Source organism: Hemicordylus capensis, chromosome 4 (assembly GCF_027244095.1).
Source record: "Hemicordylus capensis ecotype Gifberg chromosome 4, rHemCap1.1.pri, whole genome shotgun sequence".
Classification (NCBI taxonomy): domain Eukaryota; kingdom Metazoa; phylum Chordata; class Lepidosauria; order Squamata; family Cordylidae; genus Hemicordylus; species Hemicordylus capensis.
The window spans coordinates 90683344-90710970 of record NC_069660.1 but is presented as its reverse complement, the minus strand read 5'-3'; the positions used below and the strand labels follow the sequence as shown (position 1 = coordinate 90710970).

General features: G+C 43.7%; 1 protein-coding gene across 2 annotated transcripts in view; it reads left to right on the top strand.

Moving 5' to 3' along the window:
• Positions 1–27627, top strand: part of AGBL4 (AGBL carboxypeptidase 4) — a 1553201-nt gene that overhangs the window by 1412012 nt on the left and 113562 nt on the right. For both annotated transcript variants that reach the window (XM_053245332.1, XM_053245331.1), the window contains one exon: positions 15311–15473. In XM_053245332.1, coding sequence (XP_053101307.1) covers positions 15311–15473 — 163 coding nt within the window. The remainder of the gene's footprint in view (positions 1–15310; positions 15474–27627) is intronic.

Here is a 27627-nt window from a genome sequence, read left to right as displayed (position 1 = left end):
TATACCATAAACATAAAAACAGTAGTATTTAGACAATGAGGGACAACACTCAAATGATATGTGACATGATTGCTAATTCAGACACAGCCTTATTCTCTTTAAGCTAAGAACTAGGTTTTCATCCATTGTGCTTGAAAAAGACCTTTCGGATCTCTTTCACCAACTGACCTTGGTCCACTAAATGATCTTATCCTTCATACTTGTTATCTTTTGTGGACAAAAGTTAAAAGTCTTTAGTAAAAAGGCTGATTCATCAGATTTTATGAGCATCCACTGATGTAATTACTCAGCACATTTAACGTCATTCGTCCTGTAAAGCTAAATCCGGTAGATTTGGAGAGGAGTGCTTTGCTAGGCATCGCTTATTTTAGTTAGCAGATTAGTCATCAAAAGCAGCCGAGCATTTGAAGAACTCATTAGCCTTGGGGAGGGCTAATTATGCCTGTTGTGATGGGATCAGAGGAGCCTCTTTGACCTGTTTCTAGTAAAAAGAAACAGAAAAAGTCTGAAGATAGCTTTAGAGATGACTGCATTTTCTCTCTCCAGTGTAGAGGCCTGAACTGGCTGTAAACACTGAAATGTCTTAACTAGTATCCCTTCCTTTACTCCATTTACCAAAAGTATCTGGGCTTCATGTGTCCTTCAGATTTCCAGACAAAGTTCAGGTAAGAACTGATCATTCAGCAGCCCCCTCATTGGCATCTCCGTCATTCTGCCAAGGGCAACTGTGATGTGGAATGGTGAAGCAGGACATAGTGCTAGTTTTGCTAGGGATACACCAAAGAAAAAAGCTAACCTTGGGAAACGGATACTGGCATGCATGTTTAGCGTGCTCATTCCTTCTTCACTGGAAGCAGGAAAAAACACTCTAAAACAGAAATAGAAATGCTGTAGCAATTTCCTGCACTGAGCAAAGGGTTGGACTAAATGACCTACAAGATCTCTTCCAGCTATAAGATTTTGTGACACTATCATTAATTAATGGGTGACATCACTGGCTATGTTTCAGAGGCATAGAACTCCCACTGCTTCAAATTAACATTGGATATGACCTGGCCAAAGTTAAACACTTTAAATTCCATTGATTTCAATGGAAGACAGATGACCAAGCACTAGGGGCGTGTATGTAACCACTCTGGGAGGTTTTGTTCGAGTTCTAACCATACTCAAACTTAACTGCCCAGTCTGCGAGCCAGTTGTTTAGAAACGGCCAGCAGTTCAGTTGGTGCCTAGAACCGTGTCAACCTGGTTCTAGTGCCTGCTAAGGGGAATCCGGTAAGAATTCCTATTTACAAGCATTGGGGGGACCCTATGGGGTTGAAAAAGGGTGGGCAGGGGGGTGGGCGGGATGTTACCTTATGAGTCATGGCAGCGGCATGGCTACTCTGTGGCAATGGGCTGGCGGCAGCTTCCCTAGCCCCCCCGGCATTCCCCCCATCATTCTGTGTCGGCAGGGGCCTGAAGTGATGCGGGAGCACTGGCTCGGCCTAGAGCAGCCACTGCTGGCCCACTGCCACCGAGGAACTGCGCCGCTGCCACAGCACATAAAGTCAACTTCCAACAACCCCGCCCCTTTCCCCGTAGGGTTCCCTCAATGCTTGTAAAGGGGGATCCTTACTAGATTCCTTGTTACAAGCATCTGGGCCAAACTAGTTTGATCTGAACCAGGCCTGGTTCGGCTTGAACTCAGATCACCCCCCTCCCTTTTGGAGGACCTGTCCAGTTCGAGCTTGAACTGGTTTGCACACCCCTACCATTCACATACTTAGTTCTGTTCAACTGCAAATTCCTCATCAAAGGATCTTGAGCAAACTTAGCAGTCATGGGATAAGGGGACAGGTTCATGTGTGGTCTGGTAGCTGGTTAAACTACAGGGAACAGAGGATAGGAATAAATGGACAGTTTTCACAATGGAGGGAAGTAATAAATTGGATCCTTACTGGTACCAGTGCTTCCAAATTTATTCATAGATAATCTAAAAGTTGAGGTAAGCAGTCAAGTAGCCAATTTTGCAGATGACACAAAACTATTCAGGGTAGTGAAATCCAAAACAGATTGTGAGGAGCTCCAAAAGGATCTTTCCAAACTCGATGAGTAGGCAACAAAATGGTAAATGTGGTTCTATGTAAGTGTAAAGTGATGCACATTGGGACAAAACCATCCCTCCAGCTTCACATATATGTTGTGGTGGTCAGCTCACTGAAAGCAGGGGTATGCACAGAACCATTTCTGGCAGTTTCCTTTGAATTAGAATCAATTTAGAACTGAACCACCAGTCTACAAACCTGTTTGATCGAACTGGCTGGTGGTCCAGTCCATTCAATCAAACCAGGTTGAATCAGTTTGATCTGGTTTGACCTGGTTTGAGGGGCTATACTTGTAAAAAAGAATCCGGTGAGGATTCCTCTTTAGAATCAAGGAAGAATCCTGACTTAAAGAGATTTCTAAGGGCTGTGAGAGGGAATCCACGGAGGTCGGAACCACGCCAGTTCGATTTGAATTGGTTTTGCACACCCTTAATTGAAACAGTGCAGCAGCTGTGAAAAAGGCAAATTTCAAGCTCGGGATCACTAGGAAGGGGATTAAAAATAAAACTGATAATACTGTAATGTGCATCTATGATGCACTCTATGGTGCAGCCACATTTGGAGTACTGTGTACAGCTCTGCTCACTATATCTCAAAAAGAATATTGTAGGACTTGAAAACGTGCAAAAAAGAGCAACCAAGATAATCAGGGGGCTAGAGCACCTTCCTTATTAGGCAAGCCTACAACATCTGGGACATTTTAATTTAGAAAAAAGATGACTAAAGTGGCACACGATAGAGATTTATGAAGTTGTGCATGGTGAGGAAAGAGTGAATAGAGATTTCCCCCCCCCTCCCTCTTTCACAACACTGAAACCAGGAGTCATCACATGAAACTGACAGCCCGGAAATATAGGATCAACAACATATTTTTCACCCAGTGCATAATTAATCTATGGAATTCTCTGCCACAGGATGTGGTGATGGCCATCAGATTGCATGGCTTTAAAAGGGACTTTGACAAATTCATGCAAGATAGGTCTATCAGTGGCTGCTAATCTTGATGGTGATAGGCTACCTTCAGGCTCAGAAGCAGGATGCCTCTCAATACCAGTTGCAGGGGAGCAACAGCAAGAGAGAAAACATCTCTTGCCTGTGGGCTTCCAGAGACATCTGGTGGGCTGCTGTGGGAAACAGGATGCTGGACTAGATAGGCCTGTTAAATAATGAATGTAAAATATTTGAATTCATTCATTAATTCTTATTCTCCCAAATTCTTGTTTCGTGATATTTTGGGTTATGTACGTATGGCTGTCAGGTGTTTCCTGTTCTCCTTTATAGGTGCTCTTTTTTTAGGCTCTCTAGGGCTGAAACAGCTGTATGTAGAAAAATCTAAGTTTAGTGCATTTCCTGAATTCACCGAGTCCAGATGACAATGGATATTCTTATTATTTGTGAAACCCTTGTGGAGTATTGCACTCAAAAGACAGGTATAAATGTATTAAATAAAACCTGACATAATCATTGCTCCAAATAATTTCTTCATTGCTGGCTGAGTTTTTAAAACTTTCAGATTTTAAAACTGATAAACCTTTTAAATAATTACTAGCCAACCCGCACAGAGTATCTGTGCACTCTTCGGGGCCAGCTGTTCCCCCCTCCCTCCTGCCCCACTCTCCCTCCCCCTCCCTCCCTTCTGCCCCACATTCTTGCCCTTCTTCCCCTCCCTCCTGCCCTACTCTCTTGCCCCTCTTCCCCTCCCTTCCTGCCCCACTCTCTCTTGCTCTCCCCCACCCCCTCTCTCACCCTCCTGCCCCAATCTCTCCTGCCCTCCCTCTCCCCCTGCCCCACTCTCTCTTGCCCTCCCCCCTGCTCCTCTCTCCTGCCCTTCCCTTCTCCCCCTGCCCCACTCCCTCTTGCCCTCACCCTGCCCCACTCCCTCTTGCCCTCCCCCCTCTCTCCTGCCCCCTCCCCCACTCTCTCCTCCCACTTCCCTCCTCCTCCTGCATCTTATTTCACTCTACTCACTGGGCAGCAGGTGACCAAAAGGGCCCCCGCTGCCACTGCTCCTCCTCCTAGGTGGCGAACAGGGAAGTCTCGCTGCCCAGTTCCCTCCCACCCCAGCCTCCCACAGGCACCTGAGCTCGGCAGCCAGTCCTGCCGCCGCCTGGCTGAGAGCTGCCTCCACGGCCTGGCCTGCCACCGGGCCAAGTGCCACCTTTGCGGCTGTGCCCGCCACACCGTGCCTCCACGGCCCGCCGGGCCCACTGCGGCTGGCCACTTTGGGGCCGGCTACCTCTCCCCCCATCCCCACCATCTGCCCCAGTCTCCGGGCAGGCACAGGCCCAGGCAGCTGGGCCAAGTGCTGCCACCGCGGCCGAGCCCGCCACGGCCTCGCTGCTGCGGCCAGGCCCACCACCGCCTCGCCGCTGTGGCTGGGCCCGGTGCCTCTCCTCCGTGGCCGGGCTGGGCCTGCGGCCACCGTCGCCAGGCCAGGCTCGCCGCTGCCACTTCCTGGCCCGCCACTGGCCAATTATCCTGGGTGCGCCAGCCAATCAGGCACCTACACCGCCCAGCCAATCAGCTGGGCCACCGGGATGCACATTTGAAGGCACACCCAGGAGAAATATATATATATAGATAGATAGATCATGTTATTGTTAATTACATCTGTAATGCAATAAAATAATGGCAATTTGTTACATTATAAATAATAACATGACAAATGCATTTATAAAGTCATACATTAATGAATAATGGTTCATAATTATTAAATTTCTTGCCTTTTATCAGCTGGCACTTACTTTGTTACATGAAGCTATCATTATACAGAACATCATCATGACGTCATCACCAGAAAATGGTATAACTCCCCTAAATGCCTGCCTTCAGTCAGTAATGGGATGGATGAAGGATAATAAATTGAACCTGAATTCAAACAAGATGGAGGTATTAATGGTGAGGGGTCATAATTTGAGGGATGTGATAAAACTTCCTGTTCTGGACAAGTTTGCACTCCCTCTAAAGGAACAGGTATGTAGCTTGGGAGTGCTTCTGAACCCAGGCCTAACCCTGGTGTCTCAGGTGGAGGCTATGGCCAGGAGTGCTTTCTATCAACTTTGGTTGATATGATGGCTGCATCCATTCCTTGAGGATAATGATCTCAAAACTGTGGTGCACTCACTGGTATCTTCTTGACTTGATTACGACAATGTGCTGTACGTTGGGCTGCCTTTGTGTGTTCTTCAGAAACATCAGTTAGTCCAAAATGCAGCAGCCAGATTGGTTTCCGGGGTTTCTTGGAGAGACCATATTATGTCTGTTTTAAAACCATATTATGTTTGTTTTTATGGCTGCTGATAAATTTCTAGGCAAAATACAAAATGCTGGTAATTACTTTAAAAGCCCTAAATGGCTTAGGACTGGGTTACCTGTGAGAAGGCCTTCTTCAGTATGATTCTCATCGCATTTTAAGGACATCAGGAGAGGTCTGTCTCCGGCTGCTTCCACCTTGCATGACAGTGACATTGGAACGGACCATCTTTGTAGCTGCACCTGGGCTCTGGAATGCAGTCCCTATGGATATAAGAGGCTTCCCCTGCTAACTGATCAAAGAGGCACCTTTAAAAAGAGGCAATTGCCTTTATTTACCAGGGAAAGAGCAACTGGCCCTATCCATCTCCAGCACAGCATTTCTCCAGGGGTTGTTGCTGGTGTCTATCTTGTTTCTTTTTTAGATTGGGAGCCCTTTGGGGACAGAGAGCCATTGTATTTATTTATATTTTTGTAAACCACTTTGAGAACTTTTGTTGAAAAGTGGTATATAAATATTTGTCATATTCATCATATTACCAGTTTGAGCAGCCTTTAAAAGAGCACTAAAACATATCTTTTTAGCCTGGCCTTTAGTGAGTACTGAAATGATTTTAAACTGGTTTTAATGTTGTTTTAATGAGTTATTTTTATTTTTATTTTTAAAATATATTTATGAAGCTCCTAGAGCCATCTGGGTGAGGAGGAGATATACAAAACTAATAAATAAAATAAGAAAATAATAAATAAGAGACCCTAAGCTCAGAAAGTTCTGGTCACAATAAATTTGTTAATGACATATTCACGTTAGCAAGCTGGAATTTGATAATGTGCATTTTGCTTTTCTTTGTACTGTTCAGACAAAAATGAGTTACAGTTTCCTTGTCACCACAAATGACAAGTCACCACAAATCTTACTGGCTGCTGCATTTTGCTTACATAAACAGATCTCCTCTGGAAATGTCTTATAATGACAACGCAATAGGAATTTTTCTTTTCTTCTTTGCCAGTGGCATATCTACAAACACAAATTGATGAAATTCATTTTTTGCTCCTTTGCAGGAGACATTTTTGCTGATTGGACATGCTATAGGGATTTTGAGTTGGATGGCCATATTTTGGTGGCACAAGCAGCAACAAGTAAGCTGCATGTTTCTAAGTGTGCAAATGTTGGTTGATCGGGAATGGCTGTCCTCTGGATATTCCTGGCTAAATGAAAACAATTTGTCACATGATGTTAAACCCATCCAGTCATGTTACCCACAGGGCTGTCATTCAATTAATTTATAGCCCCCAAACAGCAGAAAGGGGGGGGGGAAATAAAGACACAACTGGATTTCCCCATTATTTTCTTACCACTTTGTGTGCACATATGTTGTTTTAAAGGCCCTGGGGAAGAAATCCCATGTGTTAGGGACGAAACCAATTTTCTAAGGCATTTCTATCCTAAAAGAACATAACTAGGAAAGGTTATACTTATAAAAATAACTGATAAAGGCCTACTTCTTTAAAAAATATTTCTGTTGAGTGAATATTCAGAAGTCAGAACACATCTTTGCAGTTTTATCAGTATACAGTAAATTATACTAGCACTTCCATGGATCATAGGGGTGTTGTTGTTGTTCCTGGTTCTGTTCTACCTTTATATACATCTTTTGAATGGTACTTAACATGAAAAATGTGCAAGTGTCTTCCAAGTTCATATGCACCCATTGCATTAACTTTTACTGAGATATCCAGAAGATCACGCTGAAGCATTTTCCCCAATACATGAGATAAAGTGCACATATGGTAAGACATTACAAAATAATGCTACTATCATTGAATAGGGTTGTCACTGTCCAACTTGAGGTTGGTCTCATTTCTTAAAGAACTCCTGATGCAGAACAAGTTGCTGCTCTCTCCCCCACTTACGGCAACTCTGCAGCAGTCACAAGGAGGAGGAGGATGATAGCCAAGGAGAACAGAATGTTGCTGCACACGCCGGCACATCTAGGACACAGCTTCTTTGCCCCAGCCTCGCTTTAATGAAGCACAAAGCAATCAGGGCATTATTGTGGTGATTCTCTTTATTTAGCAGGGGGAGAGTAACTGGCCCTATCCAGTCCCAGCACAGTACCTCCAGTGACTGTTGCTGGTGTCTGTCTTATGTTTCTTTTAGACTGTGAGCCCTTTGGGGACAGGGAGCCATCTTATTTATTAATTATTTATTATTTCTCTATGTAAACTACCCTGAGCCATTTTGGAAGGGCGGTATAGAAATCGAATAAATAATAATAAATTATGATTGGCTGGAGGGGATTTGGGAGGTGGGCCAGTTTGGTTGCTTCTGGCCCTTCCTCCATTCCCTCTCACTCCACATTTGTGAGCGCCCCCACCCTGCCCTGCCCCTGGGCATAGTGTAGGTTGGTCATATGTTTAGGGGACTGGATAGGAATGTTTTAGCTCCCAGCAGATTTGCCCATGTTGGGGGGTCTTTTTCCCCCTACCTTGCTCTACTGTCCCTTAGGCAGTTAGGTGTCCTGGTCACAGGTACAGTGCAGCATTAATGGGCAGTGTAGGGTGGTGAAAACCCTAAAGCACATGTTTGGCATTAGGAGTCCTTGGCAGTCCTTAGAGGCTTTACAGCTCAGGGAGCACTGGCTTGGGACTTTCTCCATCCTGCTGGGGGATCACCAGCCTTAAAGGGCTTTATGGCTTGGGGGCGGTGATCCCTGAAGCAGGAGCTTTAATAAACGGTCAGCTAAGTTAGCAGCATCAATGACAAGACTGATGCTTACTGGATCCAAGGTGTCTCACCCATTGTGCTTAGCAAGACTTTCTGTGGACAGTGAGGGTCTAGATTCTGCACTGTAGGGAGTGGAAAGCCAATCCTTCTCCTTTGCTCAGAAGGCTATTAATTCCATTTGTCTCATGTCTTCTTTGGGTTTGGGTTTGGGTTTGGGTTTGGGTGCAAAGCCCTGTTTGCTCTATTAAGATTCTTCACCTGCGGAGAGACCTCTAATCCCTTAAGTAGTGCAGTACTTACATAGACCAAGCCAGGCTCTCTGTTCTCCTCCTGGATTACCAGTGTTCTGAAGTAATAGCTCTCAAAGAAATAGGATCTCTTTACTAGTTGGAGAATGGCATTTTAAAGACAAACTATAGTTGTTGGACACAGTTATCACCCCTGGATATACCAGTGGTAATAAGAATCGCCAATGAGAACATTCTTTCCAGACTAAATTATTAACATTGGCCAACATGATATGCAGCAGTAAGTCTATGGGAGAAGTCCTGCATGTTCACAAAGAACCTTAAGTATCCCTGAGGTGAAGGTTTCTTGCACAGCAGAGCTGATCTGGAGGGAGGGGGGGCAATATTTGTGTCTCTGCCCTCACTCCAGAATATCTTTCCACTTGCATAAATATGTGCCTGAAGGCTGCGCAACCCTCAGGCAGATATTTATGCAGGTGGAAACATAGGCAAAATTAGGGGGGCAGCCAAGGCACTTGCCCTAGGCACCACTGGGGGGGGTGCCAGTGCCATGCTGCCCCCCCACTCCCTCCCCAATTTACATTTTTAAAAATTAAATATTTTTTTAACCTGTAGCACCTTCAAGGGGGTTCCTAAGGGCTGCGGGGGAAGGTCTGCAAAGGGTCCCCCTCCCCCCGCCGGCCTCTTAGATCACGGCCGCAGCCTGTCTCGGGCTATTTTTCAGGCCTGTTTGGGCCTACAAAGATCAGTGTGGTGGCTATTTTGGAGGTTGCTGCACATGCTCAAAAGGCCTCTGCAAGGCCTGGCAAAGGCATAGAACCTTGCAGTGACCATTTGATCATGTGTGGCAGCCATTTTTTTAATTAGAAAAAAGACTGCTGAAAACAAAAATGGCCACCACACATGCTCAAATGGCCTTTGCAAGACCCAAGTCTAGATTTTTCCCTGATCTGGTCAGAAGAATGCAAAGTTGCTGGCAAGGGACCTGAGCATTTAAAAAACAGATATAAGTGGCACAAAAGTAAGTGGACAAAACATCCCTTAAAAAGACAATGTTGGTTTAATACCTTGTAAGCTGGCAACTGAAGGGTGTGCAGGGGGAGAGGCAAGGAATAACATAGAAATATTCTCTCGCATGCTGTTTAATTCTTTATACAGAGCTCTATCTTTATCTGAATATTTGTCAAGCAATCTGATTATAAGGTTTGTGGGATATCAAACTCGGAAAGTGCCTGCCTTTAACTTGTGTGGTGCTTTAAAAAACAACAACACTGAATATCACACTGTTTTGCTGTTCTGTGGCTAGTTGCAACTTCCACCTTCTTCCTGATCAGGCTGATGGATCTAAGCCTACTGTAAGCTGCTGGATAATTTCAGATTGTTTGGGGCCCCTAGGATTTCCCATTGCAGCCATCTCCTTTTAAGGCAAAAGCTGTTTGGACAGAAAAAAACCCATCCCTGAATTTCTTGGAGGCAGCAACCTGTAGTGAGGTGTGCTGGGGTGGCTAAAGAGAGCTTTAACTGCTTAGCTCGATGGAGGCATGCCCAGCACATGGATGTGCAGCGTTTCCTTGGGAAGGCGACTGGCACATATGTGCTACATGTGTGGTTGTATGTGTGTGTGCGTGCGTGTGTGTGTTGCTTACAACCTGTTTCTCCTGAAAATGTCTGAACTTGTATTTTTGAGTTGATATTATGGTAAAGTTATCTGAAATATGTGTGTCAGATGTTTGGACAGGGGCACAATTTCAGTGCTTGCCCTAGGCGCTATTTTCCCTGGGTGGAAATATATTCCGGAGTGAGGGCAGAGATACAAAAGTCCTCCCCTTCACACCTGCTCAGTGGTGCAAGAAGCCTTCAGTATAGGGCGCCATTCTCCTGCTGACTTGCTGCTTCATGGCGCTTTCCAGATTAAACCCTACAACAGGGGTAAAATGCTTTGGCTTGGCAGGATCATATTGAAAACGATATTTAGAATCCCAAACTCTTACAACTGGAACATGCAGCTACTTTTTTGCAATGCATGTGCAACATTGTAGCACTATATCACAAAGATAAAATCTGAAGGAAGGCAACAGAAATCTGAACTGCACCTTGCTGTCAGTGCAGGGACTGCAGTGTCACAACACAGGAAGTACGGAAGCACACTTAGCAGATCCATAGTGACACTGTTGTAGGGTTTAATCTGGAAAGCGCCCATATCATATTGGCCACTAATGGCATGTCATTGGTGTGTGTTATTAGCTTCTCTTCAATGAAGATCAAGAATTTCTGCTGCAAAATAATGTAGAGAAGCAGTGTCCTCCTGTCTCTTCCAACTTTTCTTGCACATGTATCAGTAGGAGGTATCAGGAGAGAAAGAAGGGACATCACAATGAGGTCTGAAAGTGAAGGAAAGAGGGGGAAAGTGTAAATACCTTATCCCTCTGAAGCCTGTGTTTCCTATGTCCATTTCTATGCAACCAAAGTGCAAGATCATGGATATAGTTCAAAATGTGGACTTCACTCCTCGCCAAATCAGACCTAAGAAGCTAACTGTTCTTAATGGTATTTCCTATTTCAGGGTGTTCTGGTCTATGTAGTGCTTCATTTCAAAGTCTTCTATCAGATATTACTTATTTTGGAAAATCTTTGAACATTTGCTGCCTTATCCTCAGCACACCTGAGTTTTTAATCTTCTGTGGCTCTTAATGACTGCTGTGTGGAATTTAAATAAGAATCTCTCTTGCATCAGAGGTTGTGAGACTGCATGTGGTGAGTTTTGCCTGTGATCCAGCAAGCAATTAGAGTTGTGTGCCTACAGCTTTATTGGTATTTGTTTGCACCGTTAGTCTGAAGTGAAAATTCTCTCTTAAAATCAGCACTCCTACATCTGCTCCCCAGGAACATTTCAGGTCCATCTACTTATATTTCAATACAAAAAAATAGGTTTAAACATTCAGTCTGTGTTATGTAGAAGCCAACTGAATTTCACACTGCATTGATAAAGAGTTGATAGGCTATTAGTTTCAACTTTTACACTATTGATAGGTTAACAGACTATCATATAACCCCTGCTAACTTGGCAAAGAGGCACCTTTTAATGTGGTGATTCTCTTTATTTAGCAGGGGGAGAGTAACTGGCCCTATCCACCCCCAGCACAGTACCTTCAGTGACTGTTGCTGGTGTCTATCTTATGTTTCTTTTTAGATTGTGAGCCCTTTGGGGACAGGGATCCATCTTATTTATTTGTTATTTCTTTGTGTAAACCACCCTGAGCCATTTTTGGAAGGGTGGTGTGGAAATCAATCAATCAAACAAACAAACAAACATTATTATTGTTATTTATTTATTTATTTATTTATTTATTTAATGCACTTCTGTGCCACCCAAAACGCAAGTTCTCTGGGCGGTTTACAAAATTTGTGTGTGTGTTTGTGTGTACACACACACACACACACACACACACACACACCAAAGTATAAGTTCCCATTCTATTTAGTGGAAGGTACTGATACTGTATGCTACCAAAGAAAACCACAGGACTCTGTGGGCGCCTGGAGTCGAAATCGACTTGACGGCACACTTTACCTTTAACTTTACTGATACAGTAGCCACTTAATGGCACAGTGGGGAAATGGCTTGACTACCAAACTAGAGGTTGCTGGTTCAAATCCCTGCTGATGTCTTTACATCTATATCAGGCAGCAGCAATACAGGAAGATGCTGAGCATCATCTCATACTGCATGGGAGATGGCAATGATAACCCCCACCCCCACCCCTGTATTCTACCAAAGACAACCACAGGCCTCTGTGGTCACCATGAATCAACACTGACTCGACGGCACACTTTACCTTACTCATACAGTAGGAGGTAGCTTTAAAATATTTTGCACTTCAAACTTGTAAAGGCTCTTTAAAACTTCCCATATCCTCCTTGTCATACATTGCCCCATTTTCACTAGTGAAAGACCAATTATAATGCCACAACATTATGCAGAGCCTGATACTTGAAGATTAGACCTTGAGGTCTCTTTCCAAATATCAGAATAGAGATCATCATGAGAGGGAGGCTGAAGGACCCTCTATCATATCTTCCTTATATTCCAGGTAATCTCTGCTCTTTGGAAGTTTTGAGAATGCCCAACATCCTTTGTTTTGCATTCTAAGTCTCTTTGAATTCTTTCAAACTAGGATAGAAGAGAGTTTTCTGAATGGTAGCCTTGATGTTAAAGCCAAATTCTGGTGCATCTCACATCCTTCTGCAGTCATTTCATTACAGAAGAATTGCCTAGAGCAAAAGCACCAGCTACATTATTTTTAAGGCTTCCTCTGCAATCATAAAAAAGAGAAACTTGCCTTTTGAATACAAAGATTCTCAAGATTCTTCTAAATACATTGTTCCTTCTGATAAAATTATTAGTCACCAGGGGAAACCAGGAGACTGTGCATTTGTATGCTTACTTTAACGGAAACATCATCCCTTGTCAGTTTTGTGAATAATTTCATGATTAAGTATATAGGAGTTCTGCATCTGCATTTCTTCCTTATGAACAGTTTGAAGAACATAAATGCACATTTTATGTGGTCCCTTGGCCTTTGGCCAGTGTGATATCTAAGGACTGACTTTCCTAGTGGTCAGTTTCACCTATCACTTTAGCCCTTTAGTTTGGGTGCATAGTAAAATGCTGCTGTGCAAGCTTACATGGTTGCAAGCAGGTCAGAAGCCCCACCCTCAGCCTGTCACTCACCCTCCTGGCCATGCTCTTCATGCTTACCATAGAGTTTGTCTGAAGAGGCAAAAGCCATACATGTGATCATGCCCATTTCCCATGATCAAGAAGCTGGGGCACCTCAGCTTCCCGATCACAGAAATGCCTGACATCATGGTTACAGTGTTTGCCTCTTCAGATGAACACTGCTGCAACTGTGAGCAGTATGGGAAGAAGAAGGTGAGTGACAGCCAGGGCAGGACTTCCAGTGTGCTTTGGGACACTCTACCCATGAATACAGCATCCTTTTCCTTACATCCATATCAGACTATTATTATCTAGAGGCCAGTCAGGGGTGACAAAAATGAATTTCTAGTATAATGTGGGAACACATATTTCCCCCTTCTCCAGTCATGGAATCTAACAGACCTATGAGATTCAAGATTTTAGCTGACCACTTGCAGTGCTTCATTATGCAACTTTATGAGCCAGAGGATTTAAGGGTAGTTGTAGGATCTACTCCTAGGTTACTGCTAAAGTGCAACCTGTATTTGCAAATGTCTTTCTAAAATAATATCTCAGCAGGGATTCAAATCTCTCTGAAAAGCTGGAGGAGCAACCCCCTACTTTAATCTTTGAATTAAAGAATGGGCACTTTGGGGTGGGTGGAAATAAGGGTTATTAGGTTTGGCAGGGGGAGTAAAATGATGGGGGATCTTATCAAATGCTTAATGTGGATCTGCATCTTTGTATAGTAGGGCCCTTCATCTTCCATAGTTTGTCTTTCTGTTCTTTCCATTTCCCATGTTTGCCCTTTATTTGATCATTTCCTCAGTCCTATCCTTTGTTCATGTTTCCCTTGCTCCCTGTCCTCTCATAATAAAATGGTGCACTCCACTGCGGAATCTGAAGATCAGTACCTTAGATGGTATTTAAAAGGATGCATCAGAGCATACCTTGGCACTAAGGAGTGGGATGTTACTATCATAAAACATTAGGGAAACATCTGAAGCTTCCTACATGTAAGGCTAATAGGAAATAGGCTTCTATCTCCTTCTAATTAACCTCAAAACCTTCCCTTTTATAACATGAGAAGCTTTAAAACTTATTGAATGCTAATAAAACAGCAGGTACTTTTGAACTACAGTCTCCCTGTATACCTCATTTATCAAGGGCTGCTATGAATTCATATGTATCTGTTATCTCTTCAGTCGTAGGAGCTAAGCAAATCGAGTTGCAGGATTTATTTGTGCTTTTTTAATATCACTTTTATAGCCTCATTTTCTCAGGTTTTGATTGCTGGCAGTGATGGTATTGCGTGGAGTGCATGAGCATATGTTCTAGCCTGAGAAGACAGCTGGCTTCAGGGGATTGTGATGGGCATGGGAAGTCTTTTATTGCTTTGTCAGTAGCTCACCTGCAGTCTAGGCAGAGCTCACTTTACTTAGTGGCTTTCACACCTTCACAGTATGATCCAAATTCATTCCTGATTTTGTGTCAGAAGACTGCAGTGCCTAAAGTTGGGTGCAAGGAAAAGAAAGGTTAGAAGGTGGCACACCTTTAGAAAACCTAACTTTTAGTCACTTAAACTATTTTAATAATTATACAAGTTAGGAAACACACATCTCATTTAATGCCCATTGATCTGCAGTCACAAAATAAGGGTTATTTTTATGCAGAATATTGAGCCCCAGATGTACTACATATGAGGGAAAGAAGGGCAAGAAAATCATGGTAGTATCAGGTCTGGGGGAAACATAGCCTTTGTTTAAAATGACCAAAACAATGGTGGTAAGTTAGTATACCCTATCCATATTAGCCTCGCAGTATCCAGAAGTGCAGGCATGTCCTTTTCCAAGTACCTTCAAGTACTTTTCCTGCAGAAGTTACAGTTAGCTGTAGTAGTAATAAGACTACCAGTAATAGTGATTACCTTGCACTTTCTGCCTTAGCCTGATCTTTGCTGCACATGTGAATCATTGGGAGACGTGTCCAAGTGGTGGCATGGTGGCAAACCCACTTCTGGAGACTATCTAAGGGAGCGTGTGCTCTCTTAGCCCCATTTTGTTGATCATCTGCTCCCGTGGTGCGTTATGGGATTTCTGGCTGGGGGACGCATCCCATCACCTACCCTCGCTGCTGGGGAGAGCTGGAGACTGTGTGGCAAAACAGCATGGGGTACTGAGTCAAATGTGTGATTTTTGGGTGGGGGCTGGGCTTTCCTTAGGTAAATGCCTTCAGTCCCTTTTGATCTCTTAACAGGAACTCAACTCTAACTGCTATCTCGTCTTCTTCCTTACAGTCTAGCACCTCCTTCAATAGAGATGCTGTTAAGGCAGGGACTGGACGTCGGTTTCTTGGTGGGTTACTGGATGACACCTCTTACTGCTACACACTGGAAGTCTCTTTCTACAGCTACATAGTTGGAGGAACGACTTCTGCAGTCCCATATACAGAGGAAGCATGTATCCTTTAAATATTCTGCTCTGCAGTGACCAGCCAATATAAGGTAATTGAAGACTTCTAGAAAAAATGTAATTAGCAATAGCACTTACTATTGCTAATGTCAATATTAATGTCATTGCTATTGGTTGAAGGGCAGGAAAAAGAGGGGAGGAATAAATGGACAGGTTTAACAATAGTCTGATGGCTATATGCCACTTCCAGCCTCAGAGGCAAGATGCCCACAAATACCAGTTGCATGGGAGCAACAGCAGGAGAGAGGGCATGTCCTCAGATCCTGCCTGTGGGCTTCCCAGAGGCATCTGGTGGGCCACTGTGGGGAAAAGGAAACTGCACAAGATGGGCCTTGGGCCTGATCCAGCAGGGCGGCTCTTATGTTCTTATGATCTCCCTCCTTTCATCATTTAATGTGATTGTCTCCTCTTTGTTCATATACATAGTCACATAATATTTATCCAAATGTTTACCAGAGGTTGTGTTTAAGAACAGGGTCCAATGGCAATTGGTAAATTTGTTCTTCTGTAATCTACTTTTGAGCTTTGGTCTAAGTTCTTAACAAAAATATTAGTGATCATAATGCCAGTCACTGAGGCTGTTCACATGAGAAGCCCTACTCAGGCTTGGATAGCTCTACCTCGGTAGGGCTGCTCGTGTGAAGCATTTGGATCGAGGCTGATCCCAGCGCTGCCTACCCAGGTAGCCAGGGCGCGAGTGTGCTCTTTTACCCAGATATGGGTCATGTGATTTTTCGGGCTGCACAGAGCCTGAGCATAGGTGCCTAGAGGACCCGACTTATGGGGGATTCCCTTAATGCACCACACTCATCACGTGGTACATTGTGGAATATCTGGAGGCTGAGACACATTTTCCTGGCCTTCAGAACACTGAGCAGCTTGCAGCAGTGCCAGTTGTGTGGGCACAAGAGCCGCACAGCTTGGATTACTGCTGGATCATCTGGAGAGAAGGTAGATGCTCTCTTGCCTGCCTTTCCCCCACTTGCCCTCCTCAGCCCAGCAGTAGAACAATGTTACTGTTAAGTGAGTTAGTGCTTCAATTGATTGTATATACATTGTCTCTATATTTTACGTCTAATATGTACTCAGTTCCCTGTTAAGAGTCATCCATTCTTTTATTTTCTTTGGTGATGAACTCTTGATACCTGTGCAGGATTGTCTTATGCAGAAGGAGTTACATCACTGTTGCTTCATACATCCTTGCCATCAGCCAGCCAGAGCAGAAAATAAGTTGTAGATAGCAGTGATTATCTTTGGAGATGATGTACAGAAAGGCTGAGACAGCAGTTTGATTTCCATAAGCAAGGCTGACCTTGCTATGCTAAAAGTAGAACAAATTGGTTTGAGCAGCATACATGAAAATGTTAGCTTAAACCATGGATCAATGCTGAAAACGTTAATGTGCATAGATGTAACTTTCCTTCCTTCCTTCTACTCAGATAGTGATAAATCTCCCAAAAAAGAGAAGCCCTGCCTTTCTTTGAATTACTGTGAGTCATTATTCCCTGCCAATTTTTTGATGTTACATTTCACCTTTCATAACCCCAGCCAATGCGGGTGGGAATCTGGAAATGATGGGCTGCTCCCAAGTGTGGAAGAAAGTTTCCTCAACACTCAAGATGCAGCCCTATGCTTAAGGTTGCAAGCTCGTGACAAATCATCCCCACAGAAGGCATGTTAACTGGAGCAAGAACATTGGCCTGCAAAGTGATTCATTTGAATCCTGAATCATTATAAATCCCATGACTCTTCCAAATATCAATCCTTGGATCGCAAAGACATTTATTAAAAAATACACCTAACTAAATAGGTTTTGAATATGACAAGGAGGGGAACTCAGGTTAGGGATTGCTGAACCATGAAAGGAAGGCTGGAAAAATAAGCACGGTTATGGGAATGGGATTTAGAGTTCCCGTGTGGGTTAGAAATTGTACACAAAACGTAAGTTTCCCTGCTGTCACTCCTATCAGATCATTCTAATTTACTAGGGAGACCCTTTAAAGTCTCTGGCAGTAGAGGCCGGTGAGAGCAGTGCCAGGGTGGTGGGAGGTGGGGGGCAGTGAGAGGCAGGGCTGGACGGAGGGCCCTGAGAGGGCAGTGGAATGTATGTGGAGAGGGCGCCGGGTTCTGAGCAGAATGGGTAATTAAGGGTGGGAGTATTCACAGCTGCCGAGTGCAGGTGGGGCGCACCGGGAATATGCCCTCTTTCCCTGTGGGCCAGTCCAAGCCTGGGGAGAGGTAACTGGTAACTTTAAAAATAAACCAGCAGGTGCTTACCAGTGTTAAGGCAGCACCTGCAAGCTGCCTCAAGCAACAGTGCTCCACCCGGAATCCTGAGCGGGGTGGCAGCGCTCTGCCTGGCATCCCTCAGGGCAGCCCAGAGGCCAGAGCCACGTCGCTGCCCTGCCCTAACGCTAGTTCGCACCTGCTGGTTTATTTCTAAAGGTTTCTCTCACCGCCCTCCTGCTCTACCTTTTATTCAAGATGTGTCCAGCTAACCAAAAGCATGTTTCTTAAAAAAACAAAACAAAACAAAAAATACCCTATAAGGGTTCATGCTAATTAGGTTGCAGCAACTCTTTATGATCGTGTTTGTTAACTGGTAATTAAATAACATTGTTGAAAAATTAAATGACCTGGGGTGGGGGGAGGATTTCATGCCAAAATTCTGATGAGATTAGCCCTTTTATAAACTAATTGTACTTGAGAGTAAGGAATTATAACTTGATGGTGCTAGTCCAGATTCTATTGGACCTTGATGTTATTTATGAAGCCTGATATAGGTCTACAATGAAATCAGTGGAATGTACCCTAGCAAATGTGCGGGAATAGGGAACAACATTCTAGAAATGGGACCGGGGCCTAGCATCGTTGAAGTAGGCCCTGGAACAAGAAGTGAAGATGGGCCTCTGGGCTTCCTGCCTTCTTATTGAAAAACTATATGGACTTGGTGAAAAACAAAACACTCTTGGCATGCCCTTTCTCTCACTCCTATGCAAATAATATCACACACACGTCATACTCCATTCAGGAGCCAGCAGCCTGCCACTTAGTCAGGGAGGCTGTTGGGGAGAGTAAAGAGGGGGATTTTTCCAAGGCCTCCCTCTGCCTCCCTCGTGAGCCTAAAGACATTTGTCCCCGTCTCCCCCCACCCCCGGCCACCTGTTCAATTATAGCTATGCCCCTGAATAGGACCATGCTGTTGATGAGGGCTGTACTGAATGATCACCCACTTCAATTTTCAGACTAAAAACAGAGTTTCAGACAGGGCAGGCAGAATATTTCAAAGAAAAACAACTTAGTGTTTCTAACAGTTGCAGGGGAGCAACAGCAAGAGCCCTCACCTCTTGCTGTGGGCTTCTCAGAGGCAGCTGGTGGGCCATGGTGTGAAACAGGAGGCTGGAGCAGATAGGCCTTGGGCCTGATCCAGCAGGCCTGTTCTTATGTTCTAATCTGTTCACTGCCATTGTTTCCCCATGTGCTGCTGCTTCATGGCAGCCCCCCCCCCTGCCACTCCCCATTAGAAGTACTTTTTCATTCATAGAGTGGTCCCAATCTATTACGTGATGATATTGTGTGGCTGTTACTAGACAGCCTCCCCTCCATTTTGAACTTTCAGCAAGCCTCCATTTTGGCCAAAACAGCCAAGTCATGCCACGCAACTAAATCATGCAACATTCACCAGTGCAAGCAGCCTGAAGAGGCAAATCACTGTTACCCCATATGCTCCAGATATATGTAAGCTATTACAAGTGTAGTTATCCCTTTAGCTGATTTGTGGGAATTGGCTCACAACCCAAATTTGCAGATGCGCACAACAAATTATCAAAGCCTGGACAAAGGAAAATGCCATTATTAGAAGATCCCAGAGGATTAACAGACTAGGGGTGTGCAGAACTGGTTTGAATCGAGCCAGGTTCAATTTGAACCAATCCTCTACTACCAGTTTAAGCTCGAACTGGACTGGCCCCCCCAAAAGGGGGCAGTACGAATTCAAACCGAACCGTGCCCGGTTCAGATTGAATCAGTTTGGCTTGGTTCAGCCCGGTCTGTGAGGCTATGCCTGTAAAGGGGAATCCGGTGAGGATTCCCTTTTACAAGCAAAGGGGTTCAAAGAGGGGAGTGAGAGAGAGGTCACTTTTGCGGCGGTGGCTGCTTGGCAGTGGCAGCAGCCCCTCTAGGCCCCGCCGGCACTCCCCCACCCCCCAGCAGTGTGGGGTGGCAGAGATCCAGTTCTATCCTCTGCACATGCACAGAGGCCATTTGCATGACCATGCAAATTTGCATGGTCACACAAATGACTGTTTGGTTCTAATGAACCAGTTTGTAGACCAGCAGTTCAGTTCAGATTTGGTTCAAATTAGAACTGAACCTCTGAGAATGATTCCGTGAACACCCCTACAGCAGACCTAAGATAAGGCCTTTTGAAACAAAAAACAACGTTTATTGATGTAACCAAAGCAAATGGCAATATTTGGCAACCTTGGTAGCACAATAGATAAAGGCAGTTCCCAGGGACTAGACATGGCGGGAGGGGGAATGAAGGCTTTAATAACCTGATGGCTTGCGCTGGAATGTGGGCAAGAAGGGAGAGAGAGAGAGAGAACAGAATATTAGAGATAGAGAGACATTCTTCACCTGTCCTTTCTCCTGTGTGCAGCACCAAGAGGGGTGAGGGATTCCTCACAAAGGTTCTGCCAAAGGAAGACAAGTGGAGGTAGCTGGGTTCTGGTGCAACACCAAAGCTTCTATGGGTTTGCATGGGAACACAGCAAGCAAGGGGAGCACTGAGGTTCCCAGGAAATCAGGCACAGGGTCAGCCCGTGGCAATCCCGTATAGGAAAGGATTCAATCTTTCTGGGTTTTCTACTCAGGGAGTATGGGTTTTCTTAGGCAGTCAGACACAAGAGCATTCTTGTGCAAGCCCATGCAGAGAAGGGACACAAATCAAAAAGTTGAATCGAATGTCCAGGGTAGTACAGAGCAATTTCCCACAAACTGCTTTGCTCAAAGAGCACTCAAAGCTTAGTGAATTCAGCTCAGATTTGGACTCTGCAGTTCAGCCAATTTAGGGGCTGTGCTACCGAGCTCAAAGGCTGGGGTGCTAAATCTCCCGATCACAGAAGCACTTGCCATCAGTGATACCGCATTCACCTCTTCAGAGTAACACTAGTGTAGTCATGTGAAGTACAAGGAGGCTATCAGTGACTGGCTGGGGTGGAACTTCTGGCCTGCTTTCGACACTGTTTCCCTGGAGTCTGAAGTGGGCTATTGGGACAAATAAATCCTTACTTAACATATACACTGATAGACTTTAAGCTAGCTGAAATTACTCAGAAAAGAAATCTTGAGAGCATAGTGGAAACCTCACTGGGAAAAACTCAGTGTGCTGCTGCAATGATAAAGATAAAGACAAGTTTAGTCATCATGGACTTAGGATCAGTAACCTTGCTTTGCATCCATTCACTCAATGCCATTTTTGCAAACTTTGCTTTAAGACTAGTTCTCTGATAAAATCAAACACTACTTCTACCCAAGTGCACAAGATATTTGAGAACATAGCCATAATTTTGTAGTCTCTTAATATTGCTGAAAGCAGAGAGTTAAATTGCAGAGTTGTAAAGTTACTTGATAGTGATAACGTTATGAAGCACCAGTATCCCTGGGTACCATGGAAACTTGGTTAAGAAATGATAAGTTCTCAATTGCAGCTATTGGCTAATACCCAGAAGAAATCTCTCTCTGTGTGTTCATATAGGGAAACTGTATACCAGGAGGCCTACACACACACGTACACACACACTGAGAATATTGCATTGCCATGTGCAAATTATTTCATAATTCAGCAACCTTGAGCAAAATGATACAGAAACAATTATTTCCCCACAAACAGATTTTATCCTGTGTGTTCAAAATATGCTCATTTTGCAATGTATCATTTTCCCACTCTCATTTGCAAACACACAGGCATCAATGAAACAAAGCATGCATGCTGTGCTGCTCATACAATAACCCTTAAAAAAACACACACACACACCCTAGAATCTCATAGCCACTTGGTGAGGAAGCAGGAATGGGGAGGGGAAGCCAAGTCCGGCCTCCAGAAAGCTGCTCAGTGGAATCCAGATGTTTCAAAGGGGGCTTCACATGTGCAGCTTCATCTGCTTAATTAAGGCAGAGGATTACATGTGCAGCTCCCCACCCAGCTGGTGGAAACGTGCTTCTATGTATATACAGCCATTCCCTCTCTCTCTCTCTCTCTCTCTCTCTCTCTCTATATATATATATATATATATATAATGTATATATATGTATATATATATATATATAATGTATATATATGTATATACACACACACACACACACACACACACACACACAGATGAACCTTGTCACATGTAGTCCTGACACTCATGGTTTCAATGAAGACCCAACCTTGGTATACACGGTTTATTAAAGGGTTAAAACCCATGTGTCTGCGGTACTTAGGCGGCCAGAAATAACCTCTGAGGTGATTTCCAGCCACTATTTTGCTGAAAGGAGCCATTTTGTGGCTCTTTTGTTAATCCCCCTCCCCGCAATTTTTCATGGAAAATTTGGCCGAAATGGGGTTTTGCCGGGGGGGTGGGGCGCATTGCTGGAGACCTGGAGAGCATGGTATATCACTTCCTCTCTCTTATTTCTGCCTTTTAAAAACATTTTGCCCTTTTCCTGCTCCCAGGAATCTAACCCCCCCCCAATCCCCATTGACTCTAGCTCTTGTTATCCACAGTTTTGTTATCCATGGCTATAGCCAAAAATAGAACTCCTGCAGATAACAAGGTCCACCTGTAATGGAAACTCTATCCTGACTAATGAAGCACCAGTGGCCCGGAGCACTCGTGCTTGTGCTTCAGACTAGCTGTGTGTGAGCTGGCTTGGTTTGAGCTGAGCTCGACATCTAACCAGCTTGGCTTGACAGGGTCGGGCTTAAACCAGACTGGCTTCTGACAGTTTGAATCAAACAGGTTCAGCACTCTACTGTTAAATGGGCATCTGGTCAGGATTCCCCTTTACCAGTTAAGGGGCAGGAGGGCTTCCCTAAGTGTAGAGCAGGGTGGAGGGGAGTAAGTTACTACTTATATAAGTCCCATTGGTGGCAAAACCAGTTTTGTGCACATCCCTACTGCAGACTAGCAGTGCTACATTGGCTGTCGGGGAGGGAGCCATTTTTGGCGATCTCCCTCACCCTGGAAGCACTCCTTGCAACCCAGAAGTGGTCCCTGTGAGCTGCATAACCTTCAGGGATCCAGTTCTGGGTTGGAAGGAATGCTTCTGGGGTGGGGGACATCAGTGAAAATGACTCCCTCACCCCATGCAAGTACCCACACTACCTTAGTCTGGAAGGCAACAGCAATGCACTCATAGTGCCAGCATGCTCTTTGTTAGCCTGCATTATTACTATTCAAGACATTGTAATATAATACTTATTCTATTATTAATAATGAACGAGTAATAATAATAAAGCAAAGAATCAGTTATCAGCAATACCACAGCATATTTTCTTAAATTGTTTTGATATTCTTTGATTAAAGGGTATGTCAGTGCAACGCTGAATTTTTAATTGGTACTAATAAGAAATACAAATTTCTCTCTTTTGTAATATGGTATGACACACTGAAGGCACTAGAGACAGGAAATATTGTCTTCTTTAGCTACAGGGGAAACACAGTCCAACTAGGACACTACTTCTGATGACAACATGCATGTACCACGAGCACCCATACCCTCCCTCTCTCCTGGTGTGCAAGAGTGCATCTCCCTAAACATGTGGGGGTGCACTTTTTCCCAACTGCCCTCATGAAGTCCACTCTTCCTCACTGAATGTGGTGGGATGGGAGAGAAAGTACCATCCAAGCTGAAGCTCAGAAGAGCCCCCCTTCCTTAAAGGAGGCGAGAACAACCCACTCTCTGAGAATTCTTCTGAGCTCCGAGAAGTTCTCCACCCCTCCACCAACCCTTCCACTTCTCTTCACCCATTGTGGTGATGATGGTGCAGTGGGGGGAAGCAGCACCAGCAGTAGTATTGGTTCTGTGGGGAGGAAATATGCCTATTTTTTTTTCTTTCTTTCTCCACCCACTCCTTCCACAGCTGTGGCTTGCTCCTGAAGCACTGCTGAATGAGGAGTAAGAAGGCTTCCCCCCCCTTCCTCCCCTTGTTGTCACTCTGATGAGCTGCTCAGCTCCTCAGCGGAAAGGCCCAATGGCCCTTGGGCTTTGGAGTCTCCCCAAGGGCTATTGCAATTTTTGCCACACAGTTGGAATCTTATTCAAAAGATGTAAGTAGCCAATGTTACATTTGCATGCAGTTAAATGAATATGAAATGGTTAGGGGTTTCACATTGCTTCTGTGAGAAGGTTTATAAGGAAAAGCCTTGTTAAGATGGTGAGCATTTTTCATAGGAACACAATTTTCTTTTTTATTTATATAAGCTTGTAGTTTTCCTTTCTCTTGTATATAAGCAAACGGGAGGAAACTAAGCAGATGGAACTGATAGCTAAACTCTTGGGTGTTCAGAGAACCATAAAATGCTATTAAACTTATAGTTAAAATAATTCTTTGGTAAATGTTAAATTCCTATTAGTAACACTTGCTAAACTTAAGTGCAAGGGAAAGGGCACTGCTAAGCTCAAAGGCAATGGATGGAGTGCGGGGCTTAAAAGATATTACTGGCTACAGAAGTTGTCTGAGGGGAGCAAAGTTAATAGCAGTGACAGTCTAACCATGTCAGATTGGAGATTTAGCTTGGCTGAAGGAGGCTGAAGGAGGACCTGTCCTTCTGACACTCTTTGAAGCGCAGATAAAACCATAAAGAAAAAAATAGCCTTTGAACAGTGTATGGGGGCATATGTTAATAACAGAAGTGTGTGCACCCACTGCATCTTCCAGGGCATTGTGTCGTGTACTATCTTTGTGAATGTAGTTCCAGTCTAAAAGTACAGAAAATTAATACAGCAGATGAGTGTATGTGAATTTTATAGGTAAAAGGATCATATGGGTAAAAAACTAGCACATATAAGACTATGTTAATCAGTGTTAGCTCTTTTTCTTGTTATAGGAATGGAATTTCCAGAATGTCCTTTCTAGAGCCATCATAGAAGTTGATTGCATTGTGTTAAATTTAAACATTTTTAATTTTTAAAATGCCTTTAGGCTGCCTTATTGCACCTTATTCTAGTGCACAGCTTAATGAAAAGACTGAACATGTAGGATCTCATTTATCCAGATCTCATTTATCCACCCACCCACCTTCTCCAGGCCTGCCATTCCCGCCACACATTCTTAACACTGTGTTATGAAGGTTAATATTGCACATTAATGGTCTGTGTACACTGGACTGTACATACACATACATACCACTTTCTTACATACAATGTGTACGGACAAGATGGGCCTTGCAACAGGGCAGGGAGGCATGAGTCTTTTGTCCCACCCCATTATGTGCTAGCATACTCATTTTGCTCAAGTTGGTGCTTCAGTTACAACATAGACACTAACACCTTTCTAGACACTGTATGCACTGTTTTGTACTGTATGCACTGTTTTGTACTGCATGCACAGGCCTCTTTTCCCCAGTATCCAAATGTGAATGGTATCAAGAGGTAGTTTATTTTATTTTTTTTAAGATAACTCTATCTTCCTCTTTTTCCAATGGGAAAATGAAAGTTCCATATCTTCTGACTGTTCTCTTTGGGGAACAAGTAAGTATCAGCATTAATCTAGTTATCAGTTAATTACAGGCAAACCAAATGCTAGAGAATGCCACCAGCTTCCACATCCCAGCTTGTCAAATTTGTAACACGGTCGGTTTAGCAAACCATCAGTAAGATCCCAATTACCTACTTGTGGGTCCTATCTGAGAAAGATACCTTCTTTCCATGCTATTGTTGTTTCACAATGCATTAATTTATAATTGATTTTTATTTAATTTATAATTAATTTGATTGGTAGTTTATTTAAACTTTGATGTGATAGTGATATGTGATCCTACATATCCTATAATGTTTTCTCAAGCTATGTCCTTGTTTGTCCCCAGTAATCTGTTTTCTACTATCCTTCTCTATTTCCCCCATACATGCCTCTGAGCAGTCACCAAGACAGAGACTCATTGGGACTTTTTGTGATAGCATATACATTTGGAGCTATTAATATAGTTTCTGTTATCTGCATTGCAAAGACTATAGGAAGGTTGCATGCCTATTTTGTATATATGTCACAAGAGAGCACAGCCAATATTTTTAATTTAGCAATAATGCGCTCATTTTTCAGTTTTGCCTTTGTGTGCCAGATACTTTAATTAATGACAACATACCAATTTGTTAAGAAATTTGTCTTTCTTATATTTTAAGAAAGTGATCAAAGAAGTTAAGACACAAAATCACCTTTAATATAGCAAATTTCTTGGTAAACTCAGTATGTCTGGCCCTTTTCCTATTAATGAATAGTTCAAAGTGCAGGAGTTGTGCTACAAGGATCTTTGCTTCCATATGTTTGGCCATTTGTCCATCTTGGGCAAAGTGCACTATATGGCACAACCTCATATATGTCAGGCCACCATAGTTTTACTGAGCTTCCAGTCCTGAAATCCATTTCAGCAGATTCCAGAACCAGTTTTAAACAGTGGTGGTAGCAAATTGTGGAACTGAGAAGAGGGGTTGGAAATGTGCTCTCTAGTGCAGTTTCACTGGGCTTGTTGCAAGCTTTCGTGTTATACCATAAAGGCCATTGCAGGGTGAGCCAAAACCCACTCCAGTGCTCAGACCCGGCTTGTAATTGGCTCAGAGCAAACCCTCCAAACAGCTGCAGGCATCGCTTCTCTTTCACACCTAAACTGAATCCCAATGAGACTTCTGTTTTTCAAATAAACCTGAATCTAAGTACCTTTTTCAGACTTTTCCGGCTTATTCCTGAGAAGTGGGTCTATTGCCCAGCTGTGACATTAAATTTTGTACACTTGGTTTTCCCACACACACCCATATTGCAACTAGCACACCCATACATGTACTGGTAGGTTCATCAACAGAGGCTGAAGCAGCTTTTGAGACTGATACACAATATTTAGATCTGTCCATGATCAGGCAAAGTGCAGTGACTGCAACTTGAAGCCAGCTTTTCACACAAGGACTCTTCCAGCTTCTCTCTTGTTGCATACTTGTATCCCCTTCCTTTCTTTTGAGGCATAGTTCTTTGGTTTGATTCCATTTCCAAAGCCTTCCTGCAAGACAGCATTTCTTCAGCCCAGGGCTAGGGCAAGTGTGAATCTTGTGAACCATCAATATTTTTCTTGAGATGATAAATGTCCTGCCAATAAACCAAAGCAGCTGCCAGCCCAGTCTGAGAAATGTACCTTTATCCCCAGCTTCTTCGTGCCTGGCTTATTTATGTGGCTGTTACCTAACACTTAAACTGAACAAACTTAAAACAGTCTTTTGAGTTATTCCAAACTGGCTAAAATTCTTGTGTGTCAGATAGAAAATATCACTATAGTGCAGTGGCTCCAATGTCATGCAAAAGTTTTAATGTTCATATGGAGCTCTGTCAAAGCAGGCAAGAAGATAAGAGAAGTTTTTGTAAATTGAGAGAATTTTTTCAAGCCTCAAATGATGAAAAGAGGCACAGCACTACCACTGGACTTTTTACCTTGTAAAAAGGGGTGGGCTAGTAAAATCTGAGGACTAATCTGCATGGTTGGACTAAAACGTTTGCCTTCAGGCAGAGTTCAAGTAAGAAACATAAATCTGTTGAGTACATGGGTTAGTGAGGGGGTAGGAGAAGCACCTAAAACAGCCAACTACAACCTAGACAAATGTAGTGCACCACTCATCTACTTCAAGAGCCCTTCAAGGGGCTTGACAATCCCATCCTTATGCACACATTTTTTGCAGTTCCAAGAAAGTTAAAAAAATAAAATAAAAGGGAGGTTTGTCAAGTGTCTGGTGAGCTGCTGTACATGGCTAATGAGCTATGCTTGGCTTAGTAGAGGCCTTCTCAACCTTGGCCCTCACCCACTGTTTTTGGACTACAGCTCCCACAATTTCCAGCCACAGTGGCCAATATCCAGGGATTATGGGAGTTTTAGGCCAACATCTGCAGGAGGCTGAA